The sequence below is a fragment of the Arvicola amphibius genome, chromosome 8, assembly GCF_903992535.2.
Source record: "Arvicola amphibius chromosome 8, mArvAmp1.2, whole genome shotgun sequence".
Taxonomy (NCBI): domain Eukaryota; kingdom Metazoa; phylum Chordata; class Mammalia; order Rodentia; family Cricetidae; genus Arvicola; species Arvicola amphibius.
Genome location: NC_052054.1, coordinates 9,806,773 through 9,818,823, shown reverse-complemented (window position 1 = coordinate 9,818,823; position 12,051 = coordinate 9,806,773). Strand labels below are relative to the sequence as shown.

General features: G+C 48.0%; 1 protein-coding gene across 2 annotated transcripts in view; it reads left to right on the top strand.

Annotated features, from left to right (window-relative positions):
- Positions 1–8,245, top strand: part of Synj2 (synaptojanin 2) — a 94,048-nt gene extending 85,803 nt beyond the window's left edge. For both annotated transcript variants that reach the window (XM_038338794.2, XM_038338793.2), the window contains 4 exons: positions 1,899–2,011; positions 3,001–3,109; positions 4,924–5,072; positions 7,175–8,245. In XM_038338794.2, the coding sequence (XP_038194722.1) occupies positions 1,899–2,011; positions 3,001–3,109; positions 4,924–5,072; positions 7,175–7,900 (1,097 nt within the window). In that variant the 3' untranslated portion in view covers positions 7,901–8,245. The remainder of the gene's footprint in view (positions 1–1,898; positions 2,012–3,000; positions 3,110–4,923; positions 5,073–7,174) is intronic.
- The last annotated feature ends 3,806 nt before the right edge of the window (positions 8,246–12,051 follow it).

The window sequence follows — 12,051 nt, the reverse complement described above, 5'->3', positions numbered from 1 at the left end:
ACAGAAAACACAGCTCTAGACTCCTGCTGAGTCCCTTCTGATGCTCCCCTCTCCCCCTCCCGGGCCACCTTACTGTCTGAGTCTAGGACATGTTCCATGTTGGAGGTCACTGGTTTCTCAGGGTGTGCGAAACAAAGCCGTGCCAAAGCTGTTCATCCAGGAACTTGGCTTTGGCTTCCAGACACCTTACATTTGAAACCGTGATTGTAGAAATGGCTGCAGCCCTTTGAGGGAATTTTCCTAGCCTTTCCGTCAGGTGCTTGCTTCCCTGACAGATGCCCAGACCTGCTCCTGAGGACCCTGGTTCACCCAGAGACCCGAGCATGCATGCTGCTAGCCCAGGCCACAGTCCACCTTCGCTCCTGTTCTGGCGCTCTGGGGATGAGCCCTGCTTGATGCAGGCTCTCTTAGGATGAGAGATTACATTGTCCAGCTCCTCTGACAATGCTTCTCCTATCAAACTCGCCTTAACCGCAGAAGTCTTGTGGCTTGCTTCTGACCTCTCTCTGTTTCATGCCGTTATGGTTTTACTTGACCCCAAACTGTGGCAGTCAAACACAGACTTTTATAAGCCGTTCCTTTCCACATTGGGTTCACCCAAAGCTAACGTAGAGCAGTAACCAGGTTGAGCTAGCAGCATATCTTTGCTTTTGTGGACTTATACTCATAGGGTGCCGGGGCGGGAGACCGCAGCAAGAGGAGAGTGTGTCCCAGCCAGTATGGGTTCCTTAGTGAGACTGTCTCAAAAAATAACAAGAGTTACATAAATAAAATTTATAAATCATATTATTTTAGAGCTTTAATAAAATTGAAGAATTATAGAGAAGAATCAAGATGTGAAAGTTACTTGGCTACCTACAAGTAACAGTTTCAATCAAAAGCACTTCCATTGTTTTTCTAGTGACATGGGTATCCGTACACTATGTCCAAAAACCGTCATCACTTTTGATTGGTCATTTATTTTTATTTCACTGACTGTGTCAGTAAATATTCTAAGACATTAATGGCTAAAAGCAAAAGGTAACAATTGCAAACTGTAGGACTTTTATTGTCCCACAAACATTAAAAAAAAAATAAGCAAGCAAATGTTCTGGGGCTGGGAAGATGGCTCAGTGGGGGAAAACACTCGTCACACAGCCTGATGACCTCTGCAGTGGGCTCTGTGGACCTCAGATCACAAGAATCTGTGTAAAAGCTGGTGTGCTCCAAACACCATCTTTAATCCCAGCATTCTTAGCACAGGATGGGAAGAGGAGGTAGGGGAATCCCCAGAACCTTGAGACCCAGCTACCCTGCAGCATGCAGTGCAAACTGTCTCAAACCAGTTGGAAGATAAGGATCAATACCCCAGACTGTCCTGTCCTTATATGTGCTGTGGCATGTGTGTGCCCTCACACACAAACATACATGCTTTGTGCACACACCTACACACACACACATACACACACACACACACAAAAACCATTGTTAAACAATAACATTTGAAATAATTGGTCCTGATAATAATGTCTTAAGCCACTTAAAAATCAATTGGTTTATATGTAAGATTAGAACCTCCTATGTATTAGATTTAGATTTGCATTCTAGTCCTGTCTAGAGAAGACAGCCTGTGTCAACAGGCCAAGCTATCACAGGCAGAACACCTGCTTTTTTTCTCGTGGTGGAGCCCAGGGCCTCGTCTATGCTGTGGGAACACTCTACTGCTAACCCACGGCCACAGCCCCAAAGAGAAACTTTGGAGAGTCTTATGGGGCCTGCCTGAGAGCACTCTGTATGGCTTGTGAGTCTGTACTCCTGACTGTGGCTGTGTCTGCCTCTGCCGCTGCCCCCTCCCAACTTCTTGTAGCTTGCTACCATGTGACCAAGTCGCCGAAGCTGACCGCCTGTCCTTTCCGCAGCTGGCTTGGTGGTGAAGAAGTCAGCCTCCGATGTTTCCATCTCCTCCGGCACGCATGGGCAGTATTCGATCTTGCAGACTGCGAAGCTTCTTCCAGGAGCACCTCAGCAACCAGTGAGTCTCTGGCTCCCTGGGAAGTGGTTAGCATGTCAAGGGGTGCCCCACCCTAAGATCATGTGGAGGGCCTTTTCAAGGAATATGTACCTCTGTCTCCACAACCCTCGCCCTGCCCATCACTCATTCCCCAAACCCTAACGCTTAGTTGCATCTTCTTTCCAGGACTGTTAGGTGGTTGTGCTGTAGGAGAAGATGCTGGGATAAGTCACCCCGGTGTTCCTGCAAAGCAAACCCCCCACTTCCAGACCCCTCTGACTCCCTTGCGATTCTTAGCTTTGCCTGGAGCTATAGAACAGTTAGCGGCAAAGGGAACAGGAAAAGGTCAGATGTGTTTCGCCATGTTGGTGGCAGGTTAGAGACCCTCTGGGCCTGAATCCTGCCAAAACACAGTTCTGAAAATTTGCAAGGTGAGAGGGGGCAGGGGGCTCATCTGGGGGAGTCCCGAACTGCTGATGGACATGCAGGTGAGGGTCGGTGGCAAGGAAGTGAAGGTTGTGCTGTGTCCAGGAGGATGTACAGGCTGGCAAGCTGGGCCAGGCTGGCATAGGCAGTCCAGGCAGGCTGAGGCGTTAACTGGTTTCCAGGATGTACGTACAGTAATGAAAGTGGCTCTCAGGTGACCCGGGAGCTGAGTGACGAGGAAGACAATCCTGTCGGGAAACATGAATCTGGGAGGGATTTTCATACTCTCACAGACCGTGGAAGGCACCGCCTACGACTGCTCCCCAGCTCTGCTTGGCGGTGGAACGCCACATTACTAAGGCCCTGCTATCACCCTGTTTGGGAGCTGAAGGTCTTTGACTCTGACCTTTATTGTGTTCCTCTTCTTGGTGGGTAGAGAAGGCTATTAGGAGATGAGGTTTAATCCTAGGGGGTGTGTCCGTCATCTGATCCGCAGACAGACAGGCGATGCCCAACACTGCACACCTTAGAGGCTCGTGTCCTGCCTCTGTTAATCCATGTCTTTTTCCGATTCTGCCCTCAAGCCCAAAGCTAGAACTGGAATAAGTAAACCATACAACGTCAAGCAGATCAAGACCACGAATGCTCAGGAGGCAGAAGCAGCCATCCGGTGTCTCCTGGAAGCTAGCAGAGGTAGGATCTCTTGGGAACCGCCTTCCCTGGCCAAACTGGAGGGCCAGGTCCCTTTTTATCCTCTTACTGATGGTGGCCTAGAAGATCTGAGTCTGTGCTCTCTCTTTCTTTCCCCTCCCTTCCTCCTTCCCTCCCTCCCTTCTTCCCTCCCTCTCTCCCTCCCTCCCTCCCTTCTTCCTTCCTTCCTTCCTCTCCTTCCTTCCTTCCTCTCTTTTCTTTTTTACTTCTTTTTTGATGCAATATTAATTGAAAGTAGCCATTAGTATTATATTTACTTATTTTTTTATATATTTTTCTTTTAAAATTACATACTCAAAATTCAGGAAGTATATAGAAAGTAATTCAATGATGATTAGGCAGTATTTTAGAGAGAAATAAAACTTTTACAAAGGTTGATGTTGGGCCAGTGAACCTGCTTATCTGAACTCAGCCCCAGGACTCACGTAGGGTAAGGAGAACTGGTCACCCCGAGTTGTCTTGTGACCTCTACAAGTGCAGCGTAGTACTTCTGCCCCTCTGTATATGATAACTATATTAATGTAAACATATTTAGGAAAAGGTTAGAATTGCAAAAACTAACTCATTCTGCCAGCTGGGTGACAAAGGACCATTGTGTAAATGTCCTTGCTGCAAACAAACAAAAGCCACCTTTTAAATCACGGCCGAGTGTAAATAAATCCTGCACTTGAGGCTGGGCCTTCTTTCCCGCAATTCTCCTGCTAATGCTCTGCTGCTGTCTCCTCACGTAATCCTTGTTATCCTACCTAGACTCCCTCCCGCTCTTTCACGTCACTGCTCCTGACAATCGCTGCCTTGATTTTGGGCTATAATCCAGAATCTCTTCTGGAGATGAAAGATTATGCCCTTTGTAAAGAAATGCGGGTATATTATAATTGCCCAATTGGATTATCCAGGGCATTTATCCTACTTGGAAATTTGCAACATACTGAAGGAGGGCAGAGGGCCTGGGTTAGAAACCTGAGGAACATTGCTGAAGGATTACACAGCACGGGGGGGGGGTTGAAAAATGAATAAAAATATAGTACGTTCATACAATGGAGTCGTGGGAATGTAGCGGCACATATTACAGCGAGGGTAAACTGGAAATGTCAAGCTGAGTGAAAGAAGCGAGACACGGAATCCCATACCGTGTTACTCCACGTGTACACGATGTCCGTGGAGACGCGGAATCACTACTCCACATGTATACAATGTCTGTGGAGACACGGAATCACATACCGTGTTACTCCACGTATATATGATGTCCGTGGCAGGTAGATCCACAGAGACAGAAAGGAATGGGTTTCTTTTTGGCAGAACAAAAATGTTGTAGAATTGGATAGTGGCACTGCCATGAATGCATTAAAACCATTAAAATCGGGTAAATATTAAGATGGATGAATTATATCTCAGTGAAACGTAAAGAGCAAACAGCTCTAGCGACACACATTAGCAAGGTTTGAGGTCTGAAGTCTTCCCACCACATCGACGTGACACTGTCTTGTTCATGCCCCTGTCGAGGTTCCAGTGCTTTGTGGGTCCTCTTCCTTGAGAAACGTCTGGCACTTCCTGTATGGTATCAGGGTCTTGCCAATCTTTTTCACGTCCTGTGGGTCCCAGGCCCCACCTCTGTGAAGGTGACTGTGAATCTGGGGCCAGACCCGGCTGTCTAGTCCTGACTCGCCCTAAAGCCCCCTTTGTAGCTGGAAGGAAACACTGGATTAATGTGGCACTGAGATATGGACTCTGTAAATGTTAGGTCGTGCACTAGATTCCATCACCTTGTACTTGAGCTGAGCGACTTTATGTTTCAGGTATCCCAGAAGCAGCCCCAGGTGCCGTGCCCTTGAGGGACCAAGGGTCTTCTAAGCCAGAGGCTTCCCTGGGGCCCCCAGTCCTGCCCCGCCGGCCTGCTCCTAGGGTTCCTGCCATCAAGAAACCAACTTTGAGGAGGACAGGAAAGGTAAGAAGTCAAGACATATGAGCCACTCATTCCAAGGTTGCTCAAGGACTTGTTACAAGAAGTTATGTCAAGAACAGAAATGAAGCTGGACTTGGTTTCCTTACCCACACCTGCATCCCAGACTTAGCCATGTCTATAGGAAAAATGATTCATTTGGCAACTGCTTTTCTCTCGTCTTCCTGCTGCATCTTAGCCTCAGCTGAGCAGAGCAAGAACCTGACTGTCCTTTGCAGGTTATCACTGTGACAGTTACGAACAGCTTAAAAGGGACTGCATCCTGAATGTTCCCAGTCTTCACGGGGAAGGGCTATGGATGCTTTCTTTCTGCCCGGTGGTCCGATGCTGCTGTTGCGTGTGGTACATGCATGTGGTTTCACACGCACAGATTTATGTGCATTAGATAAGCACCAATGGGGGCTGGAGAAGATGGCTCAGTGGGTGAGAGCACTTGCCACACCAGCGTGAGGGCCTGAGTTCGGATCCCACCATTCACACAAAAAGCACCATGCAGCCACACATGTACCTGTAATCCCAGAGATGTAAAGGGCAGAGGCAGGAGGATTGTTGGGGCTTAATGGCTGTCAGCCTAGCTCCAGATTCAGTGAAAGACTCCGTCTCGAAGGAATAAGGTAGAGAGTGGTAAATGAACATATCCAAGGTCCTCCCTGTCCAGGAGAGGTTCATATACCACAATCTCTCTCTCTCTCTCTCTCTCTCTCTCTCTCTCTCTCTCACATACACACACACACACACACACACACACACACACACACACACACACACAGAAAAACCCTAACCAGTTGCTAGATTAGCAGTTTTACTCTGTTCACATAGCCATAGTCCTGCAAGCTCACGTGGCCATGGTCTTCTACAGGCTCACGTGGCTGTGGTCTCCTGCGTGGTCTCCCGCAGGTTCACATAGCCGTGGTCTCCTGCAGGCTTGCACAGCCGTGGTCTCCCGCATAATCACATGGCCGTGGTCTCCTGCATAATCACATGGCTGTGGTCTCCTGCGTGGTCTCCCGCAGGTTCACATGGCCGTGGTCTCCTGCATAATCACATGGCCGTGGTCTCCTGCGTGGTCTCCCGCAGGCCCGACAGCTTCTCACCACTTTTCTTGCAGATCGTTTTCTGCTCTCGCTCACAAGCTTCTCAGCCTTGCTTACTGCTGCAGAGACATGAGTTTGTCAGGACAGTAGCTGCACAGAGACTGACACCTGTAGATACTTCTGGATCTTCTGTTTGATCTCAGTTCTAGGAGCAGGCCACTCGGTAATCCCTGTCTGGGCACCAGAGAGTGATTTTTGCTTTTCCAACGTGCCCAGTATGAGAGGTCACTCTGGCATGTGCCTACTTACTGAGTTTGCTTTCTGTCTTCTGGATTGTGCATCTGTGCTGCGTTGCCCTGGTGCTGCCTGTCCATTGTCTACACTTTGTTGCAGAATGAACTCTCCCCGTCTTTCCAGTCTGCAGTAGTAGAGCTGGGTTGTCTTTTCAGTGGCTGCACAGGAATTTTGGTACAAGACTGGTGGAGGAGGCTTGGGTTTTTAGTTTCTTCTCTTTCTTAAGAACAAAAGCCGACAGTGGACCTGGACCCCTGGCCTTAACTCCCCAGCCCCATCTGTACCAAAACTTCACTTTGCACCATGTAGTTTAAAAGCAGAGCTAAAGAAGTGGGGCCCCTGTGAAGTTCTCCCTCCTTCTGTATTGAAATACAAAATATCCAAGGGGAGAGCCGAGCCCTTAGTCCTTCCAGCTGCATCTTGCCCCTCCAGTGTGGTTAAGTGCATGCTAATTACCTGCTTAGGCCTGCAGCCTTAACAAATGTTTGAGAAGGGCTCTCACTGAGAAAGGGAAGCGCATAGCCCCATTTTGTCAGGCTACAAGACAATTTCTTCTTAAATTAACCACTGTGGCTCTGGTTTTAAATCTAGTCATTCAGTGCCCATGCTGGCCCATGGCAGTTCTTCATTCTGCTCACTCCACTGGCTGCCAGTCTCTTAGCTGAGCCCCATTCGTCTCTGTTTCCTCCTGAGTGTTGTCTGGGTGCCCACTCCTTACATAGTGGCTTCTTATTTACATTTTACCTTGCCTTTCCTCAGCCCACGTCACCAGAAGAACAGTTCGAACAGCTGCCTGTCCATTTTCCAGTCGCTTCCCAGGAAATCAGCCTTGAGAACCCTTCTCCGAGGACAGTCCCTCAAGTCCCGCCTATTCCCAAACCAAGAACATTTCAGCCTGGGAGAGGCATTGAGAGGAAGCCAAGCAGTGGCAAGACAGCACTCGATGAAGCTCCTCCCATGACAGGTGCTATGGAGTTACCGTCTCCAGAGGCCCCGTCTCTGGCTCCCAAGGTGCCCCCGAGGAGGAAGAAGTCTGCGCCGGCAGCCTTCCACCTGCAGGTCCTGCAGAGCAACAGCCAACTTCTCCAGGGCCTCACAAGCCCCAGCAGCTCTCCATCCCCACCGCAGCCTGACACCTACCCGCTCTATCCTCAAATGGGTCTTCTTGGCACGTCACCGGCCGTAAGCCCTGAAACTGACGAGCCCAGGGTGGTGGAGCCCAAGGCTGTCTTCTTCCATGGCAACAATCCGGATCCCTTCTGGAGCCTGCTCCATCACCCTAAGCTGATGGGTAATACCTGGCTGTCCAAGAGCTCTGACCCTTTAGACTTGGGGTCCAGGAACTTGGAGAGGACACACACAGACCCAGCACAGGTCAGTGCCTCAGTGGCTGAGAGGGGACTCCCACAAGACCATGGGGAAAAAGACTTTAGTCACTGGGTGACTGCCAGTAACAAAGACAAGAGGACAACATTAGGCGTTTGACCCACGGGCAAGAACACAACCTGTTGACTTTAAAGACTCTCGTTCCAGATGTTCGCCTTCCCCACGTGGGCATGGCTTGATGTGGTCAAAAGGGACATCCACGTAAAGTGGCACTGAAGCCCTTGGTGCGTCTGTCACTCATGTGTAGTTGATAGAAACTGTCTCCCATTCAGTACAATTATTCAGCAGCCACCAAAATATTTCGTTCAAGACCTGTGCATTTTAAGCTTGTTCTCAGGGGACTGGGAAATGTGCTGTTGCCTTTGGCATGTGGATTTTAAAGGAAAGAAATCTAGCTGCCCAGCTTGTTCTCACCCACTGATTTTTAAACGGTTGTTCAACTCGTGTGTGTGCCATTTGCTTGTTGGTTTTGTTTGTGTTTTACAGATTTGGGATGAGTGATGGGTTCATAAAGGATAACAGTAAAAGCAGTTGGGACCATTGGGAGCTGTCCCGGTCCACTTTAAATCAGGTTAAGGAAGAAACACAGCTGAAAACAGCAGAAAGGTCAGCAGCATGCCTGGCCCATGCACTCCCGTGAGCCACTTTTTTATGGAGTTGCCCTTCATAGCTGCAAGTGCTGCTGCTTCCGGCTCAGCAGAAAGACCTTGTCTGTGCTGAACACGCGTGTGTTCTCTCATTCCCTAAACACCACAGCACAAGTGAGCTGTCTGGACACAACTGCACAGGTACAAGAGGATGTGTAGGAACTGTACAAATTCTGTTGCCACTGGGGACTTGGGCATCTAAGGATTTGAGTGTCTCAGGGTGTGCTGGAACAGATCTCCCGCAGACACTCAGGTAACCACCATGTGCATTGATTTTAAGTCCTGTGGGAGGGCTGTGGCTTGTGACGTGTGCACCATGCGCGTCCACGCCACTCAAACACGGACCAGCTGCCTCCTGCACGCCCTGTATATGGCCATGGTCCTTGAACTGTGGTATGCTGCTTGAACCAATTTATATTCACCCCTGGATGAAACCACCTCCAGTTTGTCCATGTCTATAAAGGCACAAGATGTGAAAACTCACACTGGCCCATGAATGCCCATTGGTGTGGTGTATGATGTCTTCAAGGAAGCACCGCCAGGGCGTGGACTGTGGACCTAGTGGCTGCACGGCTGTTAAGTCTGTTTGTCGCCCCCTAATTTCATACATTTCTAATACTTCTCAAGAACTGACAAAGACACCATGATGCTGTCTTATATTTTAAAAGTATTGTGAGGCCTAGAATCTGTTTGAAGCAGATATCTCACTTTCATGCCCCAAAAGTTCATTAGCTGAAGAAGGCTGAGAGATAGGAAGGTCACAAGGTCAAGACCAGCCTGGGAAACAGCAAGATCCTTTTTCAGAAAGAAATTCATTAGCAAATCTTACTCTGCCAACTTCGGTAACGGACTCTTTCACATCATAGACCCACACAGCAGTGGTCTGTGTTGCCGCTTTGGGGCAATCCGGCAGGGAATGCTACTGGTTGGGATAGCCATGGCCATGATGCCTGGAACGTAACACTCACTCTTTATTACCCACCACACTGCTGGGATTTCAGAAATGATTTTCACTGTCACGTTCAAGGTATTTTGTGAATTATTTGAACCTGGCAACGAAGAAGAAAACCCCATGCATTTGCATTCATCTGAAAACTGATCAGAACACAAGGAGGTTAAGGAGGCAATATGCATATTAGGCAGCTGGAGAGACAGCTCACGGTTAAGAGCACTGGCTGCTCTTCTAGAGGACCTAGGTTTGACTCACAGTCATCTGTAACTCCAATCCCACAGGATCCAATGTTCTTTTCTGGCCTCTTAAAGCTCAGACATACGTGCAGGCAAAACACTAGTAAACAGAAATAAAGGAAAAAATTAAAGATGTGTACAGATGATCAGAGTACTTTCTGAGGTGCCCAGGTGACGTTCTTGTAAAGGATTGTGTGGTTCACCTCGTGTGTGCTCTACAAATAAAAACCATATAGAAACAGATGAGACAGGTAGGCTGCCTGGAGATGTTAAAGAATGGGCCACGATGTTTCTTCCCACATGTGCGATCATGATGGAAGATTCTTTTATTTTTTATTTTTTTTTAAATTCAGATGTCCTCTTCCTGCATATGTCTCTTTTTCCCGCCACAGAAGAGGTGAACTGGATGGCAGATACATGTAACCCCAGTCAGAAAGGCGGTAGGGAAGTCAGGGGACAACTCCAGCTTGGTAGTTTTCTTCTTTGTTCTACATTAGCAATGGACTGAGACAGAAGCCAGGAGCCCACGAGGCAAGTGCTCATCAGAGAAGCAGCCACTGAAAGGAAGAACCCACGCCCAGGACTGTGGGCCACAAGGAAAAGTGCAGCACTGAAAATTGAACAAGCTGGGTGTGCTGCTTCAAGCCTGTAATCCCAGCACTCAGCAGGCAGAGGCAAGGGGATCTCTGTGAGTTCGAGGCCAGCCTGGTCTACATAGTGAGGTCCAGGACAGCTAGAGCTACACAGTGAGACCCATTCTTGAGTGGGGAAAAGGACAGTTGGGATGGCCTTGGTTTGAAACAGTGCTTATTACTAACTGGAGAATGTCTTAAGTAGTGTTGGTTGTGTAAATTCAGCAGCAAGCAGCCGCCAACCGACATCATTCTGTGTTGGAATTTTGGTCTTCATTACTGTGATTGCACATTGCCATTGCTTTAAAACATGCTGCAGGTCACCGCAGCACTCAGGGGTGATGACAGTTTCACATGGTCTTTCTGACCCTAGTAGAACCTCCTTTTAGACTTCCTACACATAAAAAAGTGACTGAAATTAGGAAATCTCAAGAAATTTCTACAGAGGTTTAAATTTGCTGAAGTTTGAGATATGTGTAAGGGAAGTCATGTGTTAAAGCTTTGGCTTTACGATGGTCATTTCAGAGGGAAGGAAAACTGTGAGAGACTATATGCCCAGACTAGTGATTAATAAAATCTGCCCTGTGTTTTGAGTTGGTAATTTGCCCTGATGTTGGATACATTATTAAACATGTCTGTCTTTTTAAAATTGGAGTTCTTTTCAGATATTAAGAGAACCCTGGACTCTTCTTGGGCCAGCCTTCCTTTACATCAAATGCAACTGCCAGCTCCTTTTTGTTTTTTTGAGATAGAGTTTCTCTGTGTAGTCCTGGCTGTCCTGGGACTCCATCTGTAGACCAGGCTGCCTCAAACTCAGAGACCTGCCTGCCTCTCCCTCCCGAGTGCTGCAAAGGCGTATGATACCACACCTGGCTGTAATTGCTAGTTCTTACTGTGTGATGTTTTGTTTTTTAACAATCGAACTCAATAGGAAAAACCAGGAGAATAATGAGGTTAAGAATTTATGGCTTGATAGTCCAAGAGGTGGCACAGGAGCCAGAGGTGCTTGCTGCCAAGCCTGAGATCTGAGTTTGATCTCCAACACTCACGAGTGGAAGGAGGGAACTAACTCCTCAGAGTTGTCCTTTGACCTATGGGTCACACACACTGAAACTAAATGTAAATGAACTGCAGAATTTATCGTGTGAAAGCTGCTTTTAGGGACCACTGACAGAAATGACCCTGAAATTAGGCTCCATGGTGTGAGACTTGGAGAGCCTAGACCGTCTTCTCAAGGCAGACTGAGGAGCAGATGAACCGTAAGTGTGGTTCACATACATTTCTTCACGGAAATAGATGAGAGTCTGTACTCTTTAAATTCTGCCCTTGTCGGTGGTGGAACACGCCTTTAATCCCAGCACTTGAGAGGCAGATGGAGACTGATCTCTGTGAGTTTGAGGCCAGCCTGGTCTACAGAGTGAGTTCCAGAATGGTGTGTTACACAGGGACACCATGTCAAAAGAAAAAAAATTCTGCCCATGTTTCTTCTAATTAGTCAAAATTTAGTTACTAATGTTACGTTTCTTAGGAGTCCGAATATTCTGGTTATCTCAAAATGGTAAAAAACAGTAAGAATTCCCTCTGTCTGTGTGACTTGGACCTGGCCAAGGATGGGACCAGCAGACTGAGGAACCTTTGTTCCTAAGTGGTAGGAGCTGGACTCAAACACTACAATGCCAGCTGTTGCCTGGGCTGAGCTCAGCGGTATGAGTCATACAAGGAGTAATGCCAGCAGGTCAGCAGAAAACTGACGTCAGGAAATGCGGTTCCCATGCACCACCCG